The sequence below is a fragment of the Spea bombifrons genome, chromosome 4, assembly GCF_027358695.1.
Source record: "Spea bombifrons isolate aSpeBom1 chromosome 4, aSpeBom1.2.pri, whole genome shotgun sequence".
Classification (NCBI taxonomy): Eukaryota; Metazoa; Chordata; class Amphibia; order Anura; family Pelobatidae; genus Spea; species Spea bombifrons.
The window spans coordinates 39,928,748-39,948,257 of record NC_071090.1 but is presented as its reverse complement, the minus strand read 5'-3'; the positions used below and the strand labels follow the sequence as shown (position 1 = coordinate 39,948,257).

General features: G+C 37.9%; 2 protein-coding genes across 5 annotated transcripts in view; one reads left to right on the top strand and one right to left on the bottom strand.

Annotated features, from left to right (window-relative positions):
* Positions 1–2,074: 2,074 nt before the first annotated feature.
* HCFC2 (host cell factor C2) lies at positions 2,075–14,215 on the bottom strand. Of its 2 annotated transcripts, XM_053463551.1 has the most exons (17): positions 13,988–14,215; positions 12,179–12,327; positions 11,292–11,452; positions 10,716–10,924; positions 10,286–10,370; positions 9,283–9,377; positions 8,791–8,976; positions 7,977–8,207; positions 7,617–7,709; positions 7,017–7,124; positions 6,415–6,585; positions 5,563–5,606; positions 4,781–4,912; positions 4,196–4,381; positions 3,481–3,766; positions 3,017–3,080; positions 2,075–2,609 (listed from the first exon to the last, which is right to left on the bottom strand). In XM_053463551.1, exons 1-17 carry the CDS (start codon positions 14,154–14,156, stop codon positions 2,573–2,575), a joined length of 2,406 nt encoding a protein of 801 aa, XP_053319526.1. In that variant the 5' UTR covers positions 14,157–14,215; the 3' UTR covers positions 2,075–2,572. The 2 variants fall into 2 exon arrangements, with proteins under 2 accessions (XP_053319526.1, XP_053319527.1); XM_053463552.1 differs by lacking the exon at positions 6,415–6,585 and having other exon boundaries at positions 13,988–14,214.
* Positions 14,182–19,510, top strand: part of GLT8D2 (glycosyltransferase 8 domain containing 2) — a 19,671-nt gene continuing 14,342 nt past the window's right edge. For 2 of the 3 annotated variants that reach the window (XM_053463560.1, XM_053463558.1), the window contains exons 1-3: positions 14,182–14,371; positions 17,293–17,382; positions 18,175–18,370. The gene's annotated coding sequence lies outside the window, so the exon portion shown is untranslated. Of the gene's footprint in view, positions 14,372–17,292; positions 17,383–18,138; positions 18,371–19,510 lie in introns of those variants that run through there. The other variant, XM_053463559.1, reaches the window with a different exon arrangement.

The window sequence follows — 19,510 nt, the reverse complement described above, 5'->3', positions numbered from 1 at the left end:
TCCTCTTTCATATGGTAACTCTCCCTTATGTCAATTTTGTATACTTTTTTTGTATACAGCTGCCACCGAGAACCAATTCTAGATGGTTATTGCATAATGTTGCTATTTTCCTATTTAAAAAAAACACGAAATGCCAAAAATCTATTCTATCAATGTTGAAGCACACATCTATAAATATAAGCCACCAAGCAGAAGCAGGTTGTTCTACAAAGGAGGCGTTCGTGCTTTTAAATATATTTAAATCTTCTGAACAAATTGCTGCAAAAATAACTCCTTGAAGATTCCCATCTCTCTTTAAAAAGGCAGATATTATTCAGTATTAAAATAATTTGCACTAAATGTACACTATATATAAGAATTTATGGAAAACATAGATTTATAGAATATTCCCAATATTAAGAAGAAATATAGAATGGAAATCCCCTTAACACCTAAATGAAAAACACCCAAGAGATACCAGGAAGACAAATCTATTAGTCAGACTAATATGACGGCTCTCTGTGATTCTATAAAGATTATATTCCATTCCTTGGGCTCCCCGTTAGGAATGTTTTGGATCTTGGAAGCCAAAGCCAAAGGGAAGCAATTACCGGTATGTGTTATCGCATAGTGCTATGCAGCCACCAAATAGCAGCTTTAACATAATTAATGTTTGATACCCTAATCGACATCACACTAGGTTTCTTTGATCTTACATATAGCTCCATCACAGAGTTAGTGAGACAACGATTGGACATAAATAAATATACAAAGCCAATGTATCCAGCTGCCATTGAGAATTGCTAATCTGAGCATCATGAGGAATGGAGTGCTGGCTTTTACTTTAGTCATATAGTTAATGGTTACCAGTAGTGTGTACAGTAGTGTACAGCTGCTTACAATGAAAAGAATTGTCTGAACAGAGGTTACACTACATCAGCCTTAAAAAGGTCAAAGACGACATCTGTGATTCATATAAAGGTGCAGAATTATGGAACACAATGGTTTTGTTTCTCTTCAATCACCACTTACTGACATGATTTTAGAGCCCTGTTGTCTTCCAATTGCATCTTACACACTCTATGCAAGCAATAATACTTTATGGGCAGCTCTGCTCTGCAGATGGGGTGCTGCTACCATATAAAAAGATTAAGCTACTGCTTAGGGCCCCTGTATAACCAAGAGACGCCACTGTCTGCAGATCCTAGCAAGAGGGTATGTCTGTGGTCCTTGACTTTAACAGTCCAGACCATGGGCAACACACCTTTGTCTTATTCATACAGTAATTTGCTATCATTAGTGTATTGGTGCAGCTTAAGACAACCAGTTATTAGCAGAGATGCACGGAACTAACCCAAAATTAAGTTATCCTCCAATAATTTTATGCAAGAGTTCTCAGGAGACAAACACGCATAAATTGTGCTTTTTTTTTTTTTTTTTACCAAGAGGAAGCATGGTTGCTACCGAAATAACATTTCAGGCCTCAGGTCACGATCAGGATACATATTATTACACATATGCAGGAATTTATACACCGGGATTGTACAAAGAAACAAAAATAAAAGCTTTCGGCATAAAGGGGGATTTAGGTCAAAACTACTACACTTACGGAATGCCAAACATTTGGATTCTCATATGAATCACTTTTTAACCTTTACTATGATTAAAAATATATATATATATATATATTACGGTCCCCCCCCCAATAATAAATACGCATGCAGAATAACACTCAGTCACACAATACATAAGTAATATGGCTAGGTAAAAGTAGCAACCCAACAATCACTCTACAAGGTACTTATGTGACATTATCACAATACAGCTGGAGAAGCAAATGCCTGCAAATGACGCTTCTTACAAGTAAACCAACCGAGTGCCATCATATTGCACATGCAAGACAAAAGGTGGTGCATGTTTTGAAGCATTTTGCCAAGTTTCTGTAAACTGCTTGTGCCCAGACAATTACAGAAGACACCCCTTCCTGCTGCCTCTATTGCATATCGACTTAAAAGGAATAGTTTCGCTATTATTCTAAAAACAAAAAAAGTCATTTTAAAACCTCTACACGTTAGATCAATCTCTTCTACAAAAGTACACATTGAAAATATTTAATTTACTTTCTATCATAATTTACCCCTGTAATCATATCGTGAATGACTGGCACAAGACCCTAATACTAGGAAGTGCAGCGTGCCTTGTGTATTGCACTAGTTTCACATTCCTCCTGTCCCTTTGCACCATTTTATTGCTTTATAACAGATACCCACAAGTATAGGAAAGTGGTAAAAAATATGGAAGCAAAAGTCCGTTTCTCCTAAACAGAAACTGAACCATGTAATCCCACCTGAGTACATTTAACTAACACTTAATTGTCAACAAAAAATGTATATACTTATATACCTATACAATAAGACATATAAGAAGCATAATGTAAAAAATAAAAACATTTTTTTTTTAGATTTACAAAATATTACAAAAAAAACAAAAGTGAAACATATAGCTCTATTGCCAAAGGGGGCAACATTTAAAATAGACATATTCTTTGCAGTTGTGATGTTAAACATCTACACGACTTTGCTTTTGGATCCAGTTAGGGATTCTCCATTTTCAACCTCATGTTTTCTCTGCTGCAAAACATGACATTTTTATAAGAAAATATATCTACGTTCCACAAATCTATATTAAACAAATTGTTACCATATATCAAGTGACAGCCAGCTTACTGTTAAATGTATTGTTCCACTGATTCTTCTGTCTACTAAATTACCATTACTGCACTTTATTTATTCCCTAATGTTTAAAGAAAGCCTCTTCCAACCCGTTTTTTTTTAACCCTGGATGAACGCTTTATGAAATCTTTGTTTAATTGTTATAACTGTGCATACACTGTCCTGCTATGTATTTTAGAAGCCTAGTGGTTATGTTCTGATTGCTTCTACTGCTTGTGAATGTGATCTCAGTTAATATATTGGCCAGCCTCATTAAGGCTGTGTATGTGATATTAATAAAACACTCATTGCGTATGAGACATTACCTTTGTGATGTTGTCACACTTTGTTTCTCTGTATTCTTCGTTTCTTTTTTATTTTTGGAGGAATCTAAAATTTGAAGTAAAATGACATTACATATTATTTACAATACCAAATTTGCCTAAGATTTTATGGGAAAATGCATATGTTCTGGATTGGGCCTTATACATTTGAGTCTAGTACATTCTGGGGAGACAAAGACAGATAAAACATTGCAGAACATCTACATTTTTCAGAAATATCTACCTCTAAGGGTCTATAGCTACAGTATAACTAAAAGTGGTAGACAAACTGTACCAGTTTGGGAGACTCTTCTGTAAAGAGTCAATGCCTGGACTCCTATGCTCAATTAAAATGTATAGCTGCATGATTTTTATCTGGTGTCCAACCACTGCTACAGCAGCCAGGTTAGAGACAACAAGCGCACAGAAATTAAAAGTAACTGAGCTTTGGGTAGTGTATGGCATACCTTGAAGCCATCTAACTTGTGTAGCTGGTCCATAACCTTTTTCATTCTTTGCAGAGATCCTAAACACGACAGCAGGCCTGGAGGTGCAGTCAACGTGGGCATTTGCCAGCTGGGCGGCTGTCACAGTGCAGGCTGTCTGGAGGCCGCAGTAGATCTTCATGAACACAAGCTGATTCAGGGCCTCTGGCAGCTGTGTGGTGCGTATGGCTAAGTAGGCAGAGTATTCTAAAATATTGCCAGTGGGTGAGGAAGGCGTCTCCCAGGAAAGGTGGATACAATCTGCTGTCTGTGGAGAAATGAAGGGTAATGACATGAATCAGTCGCTAGCAAGACTAAATTGAACTTTCAATCATTTCAAACCATACTTTTCAAACCAAATCATTTCAAACCATACATCTACACATGCACGGGCAGCATTCTTAAGTATACTTTGAATCAGAAAGGAAGGAAGGAAGAAAACAGGACTTACATCTAATTGTCTAGCTCCAGAAAAAAATAAAAATAAAAAAAACGCAATGGGGTCCATGCAAAGTAAGCTACAATTATAAGTAGTAAGGAACAAGTAGCATTATCCTATACAATGCAAATAACTTTATTTCAGTAACAGTAATCTTCCAAATCAGTAGAACTTTTCCCGCCAAGAAGCCCTGTTTCCTCTATAAATTGGACTTGTCTCCTACTGCTGTATATTTAGCCTGTTCCAAGATAACCTTACCTTTGTTACTTTTACAGATGAAGGTGCTCCAGGAAAGCCAGGAATGCATGTCTTAAACTCACTGATTTTACTGAAAGGCCCTATTCCAAGGCCATTAATTGCTGCTACTCTGAATCTATAGGCACTTCCGGGCAATAAATCATGCTTTTTCAATAACGTAACATCGGAGATATCTTGGTCGCAGTCCTAAAAACGCATCAGGAAACGTATATAAATATTACAGTCTGCAAAAAGTATGTATTCGATACTACCTTAATATGCATTACATATTCAGAAATCAATAAACTTCCAAATGCACACAAGAGAAATGAGTATAGGAGAACATGTGCTATCAGTAGGAAATCAAACCTATGGCTGTACAAAGCATTCTAATTTAGAACTTGTATGTATAAAAAGTCTGAAAAGTATTCCTCGTCCCATAGCAGCCAGTGCAAAAGTCAGTAGCCCCAGGAGGTACTCTACTTACCTTCACTGAAAATGTGGACACCTTGCATCCCTAAGTATATTTCTTCCTCACCATACAAAAAACCCACATGCAATGCATTTATCTGTTCAGGTAGGTATAAAGAGCCCATGAAGGTATACCTTATTAGATGTGGCCTGTTTGCCCTCAGAAAGCAAGAAGAAATGAGTCACGGCCGCAGTGTTTGTCTGAAAAATCCCAACATCGCACCACAGTTTGTTCCCATTTTTAGCCGTAGCTTTTAGGTGACTAGTCTGCGAGGAAAAAGAAAACGTTTTGTGCCTCGTGTTAGGATGACATGTACGAGTCTGCTAACAGCTGCAACACATTCTAAGCTAATGTCACTAGATGATGAAAGCTCTTGGGTTTGTGTAAGCTCACATGAGCAGGGCCTTCTCCTGCCTCGGCGCCATTATGTCTCAATCATAAAGAAAATCCAGTGAAACAATCCCAGAAGCAGGCAACGTTTCTTAATGTTACATAGCTTCAATGACAAGGAGCAGGTGGTCATGCTATAATGCTATTGCTAATCTTCACTGCCCCCTATTATATACTGTGCTACAGAACCTGCTGATGATCCATAAATAAATGTAATGTAGGGGCTATGCATTAAATACCCACGTGTAGATTTTATTGTTCAGGGTATGTGTTTATTAGTAACCCGTTTGCTGCCGTTTAGGGTGTAAGCGTGTAACTTGACTGCTGTGGGAGTTTGTTTACTGGATCCCCAAGTGTTCTTGGTTATTATTTATAAATCACAAACAAGACCGACTAGTAAACAAACGGTGCAAGTTATGGTGATTAGGTAAATACCAACTAGTTTAGTCCTTAGCTAGCTGTCAGAACTGAATCACTCATAGGAGAGCAGCAGACATTTTCAATGTTATAATATCTATTGACTTACTGTGGAAAGAGGAAGTGGAGGCTTTGACGGAGGTGTGCATTTTTCTAGAAAGGTAAAAACAAACGTATAATGAAAAAAAAAAATATAAATTCTAGCAAACTTGGTTGAAAAGCTACTATAGAAAAAATAAGCAGTTTATATACCAGAGAGACGCAACAAAAAACAAACAAATGTGTACTAGACTCCAGAGGCATATGTAAACCCAGCTTTGCTGAAAGGACCATAATGATTTAGGACCAAGTTTGGGATTAAGTTCAGGAAAAGAGCGAGGTACATTGACTTTCCCAGACTTCTGCTAATTTAAATTTCCACCAATGTCCACGGAACACACGATGCAAACATCTTGTTAGTACTCAATATAACTTAGGGTTAGATCCCTATTACCCCCTTTTAAAGCTACATAGTTTTGCTCCTTGTGCGTGTGCATAAACCTGGCAGAACAGAGTCATATGATAGGTTCTGGATTAAGGTTTTCTGAGGTGGAGGGGATGGGGAAAAAAACCATAATTTATTGAAATATAATGAAACTTGGACTCTTATGTGACAGCAGAGCCTAGACCTCTGACATATATTGAAAATCCTTTGTACCCAATACTTTCATGACCCCAAAATTGAGATGGATAACTGTACAGATTCAGTAAAAAGCAGTAAATGTGTTTACAGTTACAGTCTCTGCAGATGGATTGCTGGATTTGAAAATATGACAAGTTTCCATGAAAAATGCATTAGTTTTGCACTATACATTTATTTTCAACATACTCAATAAAAATATCTACAGGTCACATCCAGCCTATAAAACATTGTAGTACAAACAAACGGCTCAAAATACAGTATGTGAAACGTATTTCAAACCTTCGTATTTTGTACTGCATGTTGTTATTGAGGTGCCATCTTTAATAAGATTGGTCTGCTGGGTTACCATAGTGTGTGCACTGGAGACAATGCCGGAAGCAGAAACGGCAGGAGTTACATTTCCTATATCCATGTCATCCACATCATTCAAATTTGATGATGTATGAGGACCTATGGTACAAAGTAAATAACAGCCCATTACATTCCTTTGTCTACTCTGAATATATTAAATAGCAACTAAAGGGCATTCTTCATTAAATAAATGCATCATCTCATTTACCACATCTAATTCTTTTTTTGTATTTCTGCATATTTTTTATAATGTTAATTCAAAGACAGCAGTAAAGAAGCAGTGCACAGGTTCGATGCAGTTGGGTACACAGAGATGTCTGCTTGTAATTTGTACATTTCCTGCGTTTAGCAATTAAACAATTTGCCAGCACACATTCTGCAATGGTTGCATATGTGTCTTCCCCAAGCCCATCTTTGAACTCACAGTTCTTTTGACAATTTATTTCAACCTAGAAATCAAACAGTGCAAGATTCATCATTATTTCTGTGTGGTGCTTCATACATTTGCTTTGATTTGCCGTCTCCCTTACCAATGAGTTTAGTCTCCGGTGAAGTTTGTGATTTGCCATGTATCTCCTCTGTTGCCCCTGAGAGAGCATGATTCTCTGACACCGTAATCTTCGTATCTACTTCTTGATCTGTGGTCGCATGTTGTAATATACAACTAGCTGTTGGGTTCTCTACCTGGCAAACCAGAACTAATTAGAAAAGTAATTACTGCATCCCCTAGAAGAAAAATCTTTCATTACCTATAGCATAAGTGTAACATAATCCACGTAGACCAGCACTTTGTATAAAATGTGAGATGAACATGCATTTTGGACTGATAGAAACACAGAATTTTAAGGCAGATGAGATCCGTTCTGCCCATTTAGTCTGCCCTTTTTTTTCCTGATTTAAAGACTCAGACCTTAATACTTCACACTCAGCTATCCACACATCCAAAACGTTCCTGGTCTCATTGCTCAAACAAGGTTCTCATCACAAACATTCCTGACACCTTGATTGCGGCTGTTAACTCTGTACTCATCTATCTAGTTTTACGATTGTAACCCAAAAAACAGTACGTTGCTTCTAGGCTAATACCTTCTGTGACCCAAATATGTATGTGTATATAATATATTTGTAACGAGAATAAATTCTTACTTGATTAGCTTGACCACTGTTGCTCTTTAGATCAGAATGATCCACTCCGAAACCAGGAGAGTCACGACTGTCATTGTCTGATTCACAGATAACAAAAATCAGAAGTTACTCGAACACAATGGTTATCACAGCATTTGATTTGATTTCAATCTCATTTTTATATACATGCTACATATTCGAATTAAAAATACCAGTTAAAAAACATTTCTGAATATAGAGTGACTGCATAGATTCATTTGTAATGTTTTAATAACACTGAGGGATGAATCTGTATCAGTGTAAAGAAACATTTTTAAACACTCTGGTTTTCTCTTCTTTTATAATCCATGCAAAGTAAAGCTTACTCTGAAGCACATGAAGGGGAGAGGTATGTACAACAGGAGCGATGTTGCCTTGAGAGTTCAGTGCTGAAATTTCACTGATAGGAGCAGGTGTTCCTGGATTTGATAAAGATGAAGACTCTGGATTTAACTGCAGTAGATAACCTTCAACAGTTGGGATTTCATTCCATTTCAGATGAAATGAGTTGGTGGTGGCACGGATCAGCTGGACTTGGGAAGGCGCTGGCGGCTTTTCTGATAAAATAAGTGTTCAAATTTGAGTAATATGTAGATTTAAGTAAGTTTCCAGAAACTAATATAATAGAATAAAGAGAAGGCATCAAAGCCGCTTTACATTTAGTTCTACTATATAGTGAAAATAACCCTAGACATTTTTGGGAAAGGTGTGAGCCGGCCATCCAAAGGAAACATGCAATCTGGACTGTGTATCTACACACATTACCCTGAAACATCTAAAGTCAGAAAAATAATATATTTTTAATGGCAGAATTTGGTTGTTTTTGCCGATATCATTTATGATCTTGAATTTCTACATGTAAATAATCACTGTGTCATCCTCAACCTTAGTAAATGACACTTTGAGATTGAGATAATAATTGCTCAAAGAAACGTATTTTTCAGATTCCTTGGGGTTGATTTACTGAAGGCGTGTAACTTGGATATTTACTAAGGTCAAGCTGTTGACGCTGAAACTCTGTTAAACTCTATGAGCCAGACGGTGACTGAGCCAGACGCAATTTCAATAAATAGTGAATATTAACGGTAAGAAAAAGTATATATTGGAAAAGTAACATGTACAACATATCAGCAAACATACCCAGGTCAATATACCACAGGTCTTTACAGCAAACTTGATAATTCCATGCTTTCCTGTAACCATCTCTCCCACTCCAGATATACAGGCGTTTCCCAATTGTCACAGCACAGTGGCCAGCTCTTGGCCTTGGCCAATTCTTCTTGTCTTCTAGACAGTCTGACATTAAAATTGTCCACTCCCTGGTGTCTGTTGAATAAATATTAAAATTTCAAAGTTATGTGGAAACCTATATGCTAATTCCAATAGAACATCTAAAGTAATTTAATAAAGTAATAAAACTTTTAGTAATGTGCTTACAAATAGGAAAAAACAAATAGGTGCTTTGATGTGGAAGAATGACATGCAGATTGTTCCATATGTACGGCAGATATACTTAGTAACGTTAAACCTATTCCCAGGGACCTAGAACCATACAAAAATGTTATCCTGTTCCCAGTTCATTTACAGCAGAATTTATAGTAATAAAAGCGCCCAAAAAAGAATATCACAAACCCAGATCCAGGTATGAGAAGGAGTTTGTGCACTTCCATTGGCTATCTTGAGGAGACGTATCATCTTGTGGAATCCAGCCACCAAAAACATACATCCTATTAGATAACCAGTAACATGTTGTAAATATTTGATTACAAGCTTTTCTAATCTTAATATTTTTAAATATTTTATTATTGCTTTACTGCTTCTACTAACAAATGAACGTATATTTATCTGCATTGTACCTCAAGATGCAGACATCATATACTCAAAACACAAACACAATGATGCAGCCTCTTTACATTCACTGAAAAGAAACCCTTCATTTAAAGCTACCAATCTTTAACTTGGGCAGAGCTAAACGTATGTGAGATCCACTAGATTACTCTCTAAAAGAGAACCCCCATTTTTTAATTTTGGACATCAGATTAAAAATGGGTTTTCAAAAATTAGTTTTTTTTTTTAATAAAAAAAGAGTTTTGTTTTTGCATACCGTATTTCCCCATGTATAAGACGCACCTTTTTTTCGAAAAAATTTGGGATCTAAAAACTAGATCTTATACAGTGGTTGTAGATTGCAGTTACTACTTCCCAGTCCCTCCCTGCAGTCACACTGACAATACATGGGTAAATACGGTAATGTGTTCAGGCAGCTGTAAATCTGTCATCCATATGTGTTCTAGCTCTGCTACCTTAGCCCAATCTACTAGACAGACACCTTGACTCCTTATCATGCTATCCGTGGTAAACATTACAATGGTCGATTACCCAGATGGACACTCCAACTAATGAAAATCTATGGAAGAACAGACATTGTCGGAAACAATCATTTCAGTGTGGTGTTTCAGGAGAGAAGATCATCCAAAATATCACGACTGACAACAATGACATCCTCCAAGTCTGCAGATAAAAGTCATTTATGATATAGAAGCTCATATTAATCTACATTGCTGTGTATAGCACTGTATCTTCTGCTTAAGGATTTTTTTTTCCTGGGACCTCACCTTAAGTACAAAAACCCTACCTGTTTCCTATAATATTTGCTGTGTGAAGGCTTCTGGGCAAAGGCACTGGACCCTTTGTTTCTGGACTCATCCATGTCATTGTTTCTAGAAATAAATGGACATACATCAAAATGATGAAAAAACACTAAATAAATATATGAAAATTAACACAGCTAATAAAGAGCTCAGCTGTAAGAAATCGAAATACTAAATATTAAAAGGGTGGAAGACAAAATAGCTTAATCTAGTATTAAACCTTTTCAAAATTCAGTCTACTCAAACAGACCGTGTAGATGCACCAAATGCAACAAATCCAGATCCAACAAATTTCCTAATCAATGAATTTCAAAGCAGTCAGATAGAAACTTTATATAATCGTAGAAAATATCTGAAGTTCCTTATTAAAAATCACAGGATGACAAGAATTTTATGATGACAAGAAGAACTCACCGATGTCAAGTTCCCAAAGATCGCAAAGCCTACACCCAGACATCCCACCAAAAATGTAAAGCTTTGACTTCCCAATATCTTTTCTGTTGTATACAACTGCAGAATGAGACTCCCTTGGAGACGGAGGGGTCCCCTTCATAAATGGGACATTCCAGCCAACAACTCCAGTTCCTGGTCGTAACTCAAGCTCATAAAAATCATTTAGATACCTGCCGTATTAAACATAATGTATATCAGAAACAAGCAATGCTATTGGTGAAATAAACAAAACAAGGTATTTAAGTTAGCTAACCTTGTCTTTAAAATCCCACCAAAGTTTTATTTACTGCATGCCCGTGTCCTTATGTCATAATTGTGTGCTTCTACCAAATTCTGTATATGTGTATTGTTTGCATGGGAATCTGCTCCTCTGCCTATTGTATCTATTGTTATACAAGTGATCAAGCTACTAAATGTATATTGCACTTTAGCGTAGTTAACAGATTAAAAAAAAAAACACATTTTTAGAGATATAATGTACTATGATCTAAAACATATTTCAAATGTCTTCTTTTCACCAGATGTTTGATGTTATACCTGGGAATATTATTGTTGGTGTCTTCACTTTCATTGGCCAGTCCACCAAATAAATAACATTTATTGCCGTGGAGAGAAAAGCTGTGGCCAAGCCGAGGACAAGGTGGGGATCCATTGGATGGCGCCTGAGGCTTCAGTTTCTTCCATAACCAGCGGCTTGCCTGGATAGGGAAGTCATACCCGTCTTAGCACATTTTAATGCTTTTCAATATAAATTGCCATATAGGCTCAGCATCAACAATGTTAAAAACTCCTGTACATTCTCTAAACACCTAACAGTGAATGTTCTTAATACTAAATATGATCTAATAAGTTAGCAGTCTGAGTGTCTATTTGTTAAGGCCCAAGATAGTTTCCAGAAACCAATTTTATGTTGGTCTGAAACAAAATTGAGCAGTAACAGCTCAGCAAATACACAAAGGCTGTAGGAAGTGCAGCCTAGCAGAGCCCATACTGACCAAAGCTTTGCGATACACTTAGTAAGAGTTCATAACCTCATAGATAACACCAACACACACGCTAACCCTACCAAACTTACCCATAGTCACAATCTCACTGTTTATTGTACACAGAAAGGATGGGGCTGTCGGGAGATCTGGAGTCTAGGACAGTAGCAGCCAGTGGTTATGATTTATATGGATTTCACCCAGTGGTTATCTGTTTGTGGACTCAGGATTTAATGTACTTCTAGTAAATTGAAGATTAAGCTATGCTGGTTTGTCTATATAATATCTTAAACTGTTTTGGCATTATTACAATTATACATTGATTCCGAGACGCACACTAGTGTGTGGTTAGTAGAATCTATAAAGTATCCAGTTTGCATACATTAAGTTACCAATACAAATATGAAAAACAAAATGTATCAACTTCACAGCGCACTCTACCTGTAACTCATACAGCTCATTGCTGTACCTGCCATATTCTACCATTCCTCCAAAGACTAAGATCCTTGTCCCGTCACACACGAATCCATGAGCAGCACAACCCGGGGGAATATCTCCTCTTACAGCCGGGAGAAACCACTGGTTTGTTACTGTAAGAGAAGACATTTTCATTCATGAATACACTTGACATTAGAATAACATCTCGAATTTTAAGGGCACATGTACTAAAGGCAGTAACATGTCCCATCTATTATACCATTATTTCACTGATTAGTGGTTTTCACAATATATTTTTTTGCTTTCTATAATTTATAAAGCGACAGAAAATAGGAAAAGGAAAATCTATCTGTATGGGACCAATGGTCAGCGGCAAACTGGGCATTTACCCTGCATGTCAGATGGCCAATCTGGGCCTGAATAAGCATGATTGTTCTGTACTGTTAGGAACCAGGCCCATCGTCTCGTGGAATCCGCATGCCCTTACCTGTAACTCGCAAAATGTAAAGGCAAAACTTAAGTTGCCTCACAAATTAGTGCTTCTGCAAGCTGTTTTTCAAACGCAACCTCAGGTGAACCCTGTCATTTGGGTATACCCTTAACTCGATTTTTTTTTTAGTGAATAGACTTAGTGTTGCTTGATTACAAGATTGTGTGTTTTGTAATTGAGTATATTTGTTTCAGACTTTGTTTCCAAGGCCTGTATTGTATATATGTGTAAAAGATAGAAAAGTGTTGCACCGAAGAAAATATTATTATTATTATTATTTTCTTCGGCGCAACACTTTTCAATCTTTTATGATTATTGGTGGTATTTTGGGGCTATACTTCAAGTGTTTGCAGCATTATCTATATTGTATGATATTTAGCGCCTGATCATTATTATAATTGTTATATATATATATATATATATATATATATATATATATATATATGTACACACGCTACTAAATCCTTTGACACTTATATGTGCAGTTTTCTAAATACCTTTCCTACAAACGTTTAATATAAAGCTATCATACTTTTGTTGCTTCTCGGCAGCAGACAGCTCAGCACTGCGAACGCTCCAGATTCTAGAATACAATGTATTCCACGAAGAAGTAAACATTTTCATCAAACACCAGACACATGAATAACAAAGAAACGATACCACGGAAAACATGTATTATTCAGCTGCCAATTCGGTTCATTCCGACAGACAGCGTGCGCTAAAAGCACTACCGGTTGTTCAAGTAGTACAGAAACTTACAACTCGTTGGTTTCAGAATAGCCATATGCCTATCCCATATATGTTTAAATTCCCTCGCTGTCTAGCACTTCTGCTGGGAGGCTGTTCCATGAATCTACCACCCTCTCAGCAAAGTATGTGAACCTGACAGCAATTTAGGCTAAAATGCAAATACTATTTCAAGGGAACACTAGGGATAGTGTGGGCTGAGTGGCAGCTGGGTGTGCTGATACATTGTACACAGTGATGGAGGCTGTCAAACTCTGCTCTGTCATTTCCTGCGGACTTAGCAGCTGCACCGGGTGTAAACCGTGCAGAAACGGCGCTGACTGAACGCTCACCGCGCAGGTGCACCGCATTCTCTCACACGTTTACACGCCTTTCCATACGGGTATACAGTCTAAACTATAAACACGTACATATCAACACATACATATTAATCAACAGGCACATACTCAGAGACGCCAACCCTCTCTGCCTGTCTGTATGTCCCCCTCCCGGTTGCCTGTACACAGATGGCCCAGCGGTCCATACTGCCTACCCCGGGGACAAGTCTCCCCGGCAAACCCAGCGCCTCATCTCACCCGTGTTATAAACGTGAAGCTCCTCCGCGATCCCCTCGTTACCGCCCCCAAAAATGATCATAAGCTCCCTAATGGCCACCGCGCGGTGCCCGTGGCGGGAGCGAGGCACCGGGCCCGTATAGGAAGACACCCGCCTCCAATTCAACTGTACGGGAGCCGCCGTAGCCATCAGATCCCCCGCCGCCTCCGATGTGCCATCCCACAATGCAGCGGGGCGGCAGGGTCAACGCCAGGGCGAGCAGCGGCGGGGGAGGCGGGGACAGGCCTGTCACGAGCAGCGGCTGCTGAGCCTTCCCAACAGCCGGACGCTGACACTGTACCGGGACTAGGATAGCACCTAATTGACGCGGAATAAAAAGCCATTCACCGTCAATGCATACAAAAGTGGTTTATTATTATGCCACTGGACTGCGAAACAGCGCGATATCACTCCTACAAATACCTTCTGGACTAGGGCGGGGAGAAAAACCGCGCGAAACAGGTTGCCGAGCAACCAGATGGCCGGAAACCTCTGCTACATGAGAACACAGGGCCAGATTCAATTCATTAATGTTAAGGATGGTAAAATGTAGGGTTTTTAATTAATTTACATGTCTCAATTCAGGTTATTATTATTATTATTTTATATAGCGCCATCAATATTCTGTAGAGCTGTACAATGGGTAGACAGGACACAACAAGTAGTGTGTAACATAACAAATTGACTTACAGAAACAACGGGTGAGGAGGGCCCGGCTCAAACGAGCTTACAATATTGAGGGAGTTATTATACAATAGGTAAAAAGTAACACTGTGAGGGTTAAAAAAAGTTACACAGAGATCAATTGACAAAAAAATTAAAACCTCACCTGGCAGATACAATGTTGTATGCAAAATCTAAGAACTTATATAAGAAGAAGTTAATAGTATTTAGTCAGATTTTCTAGACAAAAAAACTAGGTCTACAAATTTTTAGACAGGTCTAAACTAAGTTAAGGATTGTGAACAGGTAAAACAAAGAGAGATCACATGCTCACACAGACAATTTAGCCCCTTGGTTAGATTTAATAATCACCAGCAGTACAAGGGTTAAACTTTAAATCACTATATTCTGTACAGTGTCTCATATATATATATATATATATATATATATTTTTTTTTTCTTTAGGACATACTATTCATAGATACCAAGTTTAGAGTACACCGTGCATCACATAACGATAGTTTGCATAATTTACCAGCGATTCATCAGTTACCATGCCGGCAAACAACCTTAATAGGTTCCGGTTTTAATAGTAAAAGCGTGGCATTCCGTTTTAATCGTGCACTGTTAAAATATATTGAATGGACTTTTTTCACAGAATCATGTTATTACACAGTTTGGAGCTTTGAAACAAACTTAAAAGGAGAGAGTTTTCCCACTAATGATGATACAACTTGTCTGGTCTTTCCTGTCTCCATTGGGTATATTTAAGATAACCGTTGCAATGCTGCAACTTGGGAGGGCTGGCATCTTCTGCCTGGTGCAAGGTTGAAGACAAGTGGCACCATTGACCACTTGCCACCCCTGTTAACTCACATATGCACAGATTTACATACACACTCTCACCCTAAAACACATACTTACAGTAACACACACATTCATACTAACACACACATAGGCATTCATGCTAATACAAACTTATACACTCTCTCAATCTAACATGCATACATTACCTTCTGACTCACCCCCTTACCTGACTCGCACTTTGTTTTATGGCCACTCGCACGAAGTGCAGGCAGCCTTGCTTTTAATGCGGGGTCATGTAGCATTGCGTTGAATTCCAGCCTCTGAGCCTGTCTAGCCCGGACCGGCCCATTCCAGATTGGACCACCGTTTGTGAATAAGTTTGGATGGCCCTACTGTAAAAGAGCATTGCAGTGTATGCAAAAAAAATGCATATATTTATATTGGCAGTACTGTTCTGTTTTAGGCAGGCATTCTGCAAAGTAGCAATGCTTTTAAAAATATGTTAATAGTTTAATTTTATCGTTTAACAAAATGCACAGTGAGTGAACAGAAGGAAAATCTAAATCAAATCATTATTTGGTGTTACCACCCTTTGCCATCAAAACAGCATCAATTCTTCTAGGTAGACTTCCACAAAGTCAGACATTTTGTTGGCATATAGTTCGGTGTAAGATAAAACAATTATACCAAACAGGTGCCAATGATCATCAATTTAGTACGTAGATTAAAGTGCATTAACTTCACATAAATCATTAACTGAAACACAAAAACCTATGTAGGAGGAATAAAACTGGGCGAGGTGGCAGAAGACAGTTTAATGTCAAAAGGCTTACACCATGACAAGATTGAGCACAGCAACAAGACACAGGGTAGTTATCCTGCATCAGCAAAGTCTCACCCACACAGACATTTCATAGCAGATAGGGTTTTTTAGGCGTCCTTTTAAAGAAGCACAAAGAAACGGACAATGTTGTGGACCATAGACGGTGATCGGCCAAGGAGTGCAGCAGCTGAAAGACACATCATGCTTCCCTTCGCAATTGGAAGATGTCCAGTAGTGCCACCAGCTCAGCGTTGGCAGAATGCCACCACAACCTTTTCTATTTACCAGGTGAGGAAATAAGTAAACGCTGGGAAAATACCCTGGGTTATCTATTTTATGAAAATATATAGATTTTTTTTAGGATTAATTTAATATACAGGACTGACACACTACTTCTAACAGGTCATTGACTTACTGTGATTTTTTTCCAAGTTTGAAAACCGAAGTGCGCAAGATCCTAATTCAACCCTGTAACCTCACGAAAAGACATAACTTATGCATGTGGGACATACACTGGTTTTATTCAGGGCATGTTGTTGAAAAAATTGTGGCTTTCTGCAGTTGCGCAAGGAATTGACTAAATTATTGCAATGCATTATGGCACAAAAGTGCAAAAAGCTAAATGTTAATAAAACAAGTCCAGGCAGTGATATATCCTGGCCAAGGCAGTCCCCCTGCTGCAAAACCAGGGGGCAGATCGCCCAGTTCTCTCTGCTTAGCGGGTCAGTTGTAAGGGACAGCTGCCATAGACTGCATTAGAAGGTGCTCCGAGTGTTTAAGCTACAGACTGCCAGGATATGAGGTCACGGAATACCCTTTAATGCAGTGAACACGCCGACCACTGCTGGGCCGCGGACGGTAAATACATCGCTGGGTCCAGGGGCACGACATCTCTCTTATGAAGTAGGCACAGTCCTCCACAGTATCAGTCATATAGTGCAGTCCTCTCAGGCAGAGCACTAGGATGTGACTTCATATCTTGTCACCCTGCAGAAAGAAGATGCGCAGAGCGAAAACGAGGAGCCCACATGGCAAAGCAGGTCTTTAGAAGCAGCTGGCTGGCAGTAGAGAGCTGCCACAGAGGTAAACATTAACAGGCTTTGTGATGACCGTGACAAAATACTTCTTATGCATCAATGTCTTGGACACTTTCTCTCCCCTGCACATCGTCTATATGTATTTAAGGACGTTTTTCAGTTGTTCCTTGATGATTAACTCTGAACTCACACATGAGATGCATATAACAAAACTACTTTCAAAGATTTTAATTAGTTTGTAATTTTTATATATTTTAAAATGTTTATGTCTCTGTCATTGTAATAGTTTTGAAGATATCAGAGCTACTATTAAAGGATTATTTTACCTATCTAGTCGAGTTTTGCTTTTTGTTCCTGTACCTCTCAATGTTTTTTCACATGTATTCATGCACGTATCATGAGCTCTTCTTTCGCCTTCTAATCTTTTGAAGAATATCATCTTTTATCACTTGGCGGGAGTAAATTAATGGATTAGGAATAATTGTGCAAATCAGGACATGATACACATCCCCAGTAGGATAAGAATTTTAAAAGAAATCTGACACGTCTCAATATTTAACTGCCTAGGGATATAAGACTTGCAATGGGAACCTGTCATTCCCGATAAGAATGCATTAAAAATCTAGAATAGTTTACTTATTATTGTTCATTGAAAATCTGGTTTTCTTGTTTAAACAAAGTTTACCCAAAGTTTGGTAGTTTCACCTAAACAGCAGTTTTATTTTAACCCCCCCCCCCCCATCAGGAAGACTGAAATCTGTATGCAGATCATTATTCAGAGTTGCAGATGTTGGAACGTTTTGCATCTGGAATTCATTTCTTTCTCTGTCTTTGTTAGCAAATGCAACATATCGCATTACAGCGCTGCCCGTCAACCTGCAAAAAGACGAAGACAAATTAATTAGAAATAAACCTGGCTCAATACCGATAAACCTCCAAAGGTAAAAGAAGAGGCTGGCGTGGACGTTAACTCTACACTACCCTGCAAGAAATGTCCGATAAAAGATAGCTTGGCCTGAGCTACCACATTCCTGGTATGTATAAATAAAACAGCTAAACGCTGAGAAACAAAACAAGGCTTTTTCAGAAACCATGCAATAACGACACTAGAAAATCTGCCTTCTATTATTCACACCCAGAACTCTAAATTGCAAGTTTTAATAGCTTAGCCATGTCTCGTTTATGTATTTTTTATTTTGCAGATGTAAGCACATTTTTCCACATTTAACCAAAAAAAAAGTAAGCGTTCACAGTAAGAATTTTCAGTAAAAACATTGACTCAGTCCAGGAAATATATTGTATATAAGTCTGATTTTCGTCAGACAGGAAATAATTATACTCATTTTTTTGGCTCCCCATCCGAGCTCATTTAATCTTGCTTTTCCACAAAGGCCTACACAGCACACGTTACTCAGAAGATGTATCTTGAGAAATGTAGTAAATCAGTTAATATATGCTCTCTTAATATTACATTGTTGTATTTGCTTGTCTCCCATTGTTTTTATTTAAAAAAAACATGAATTATTTTAGTTTCAATCACTCTTGGAACTAGGAAACAAGATACATTTAACATGGAAAGGGTTGCATAAAATTCATACAATGGTGAATACTCTCTTTCCTACATAACTTCTACAAGATTTTAGTGTCTGTATATATATATATATATATATATATATATATATATATATATATCAGTCCAAAGTATTCATGCACTCACATGACTTTGCAAATAAATAGGTAGTTTATTCACAGAACCATCAACGTTTCTGTCGTCCCACCTGATCTTTGTCGAGATATATATATATATAGAGAGAGATTATAAATGGTTAACCCTCTGGAGCAAAGCATTAGCAATGAACCATAAATGATACAAGAAAACATATTTCAAGGGAGAAAGCTTAGTATTTCATCCCTAACAAAGTCATAGTTATAGGAGACTTAGTTGTGAGGAGGGAGGAGAGCAGGGGAGGCTTGGCAATGGGGCAGCTCATTGGGTTGCTCTGGTTTGCTGAATTTTGGCAGATACTAAAATCTTTTTTTTGTGTATTTTATATTGAACTTCTTCACAGAGCCACAGGTGTGAGTAGAGTAACTGGGGATATTGGTGGCATTTGCACAATGCAGTTGCATTTAGCGCATGGAACATATTGTCTGACAAATATATATATTATAGT

What these genes read in the sequence shown, in the direction of transcription:
- HCFC2 (XM_053463551.1), bottom strand. Translation starts at nt 14,156, where the DNA reads ATGGCTACGGCGGCTCCCGTACAGTTGAATTGGAGGCGGGTGTCTTCC. An exon ending in CTCCACTTCCTCTTTCCACA is followed by an intron (nt 4,913 to 5,562) that starts GTAAGTCAATAG and finishes TTTTCCTCGCAG; the next exon opens with ACTAGTCACCTAAAAGCTAC. An exon ending in CATCTGTAAAAGTAACAAAG is followed by an intron (nt 3,767 to 4,195) that starts GTAAGGTTATCT and finishes ATTTCTCCACAG; the next exon opens with ACAGCAGATTGTATCCACCT.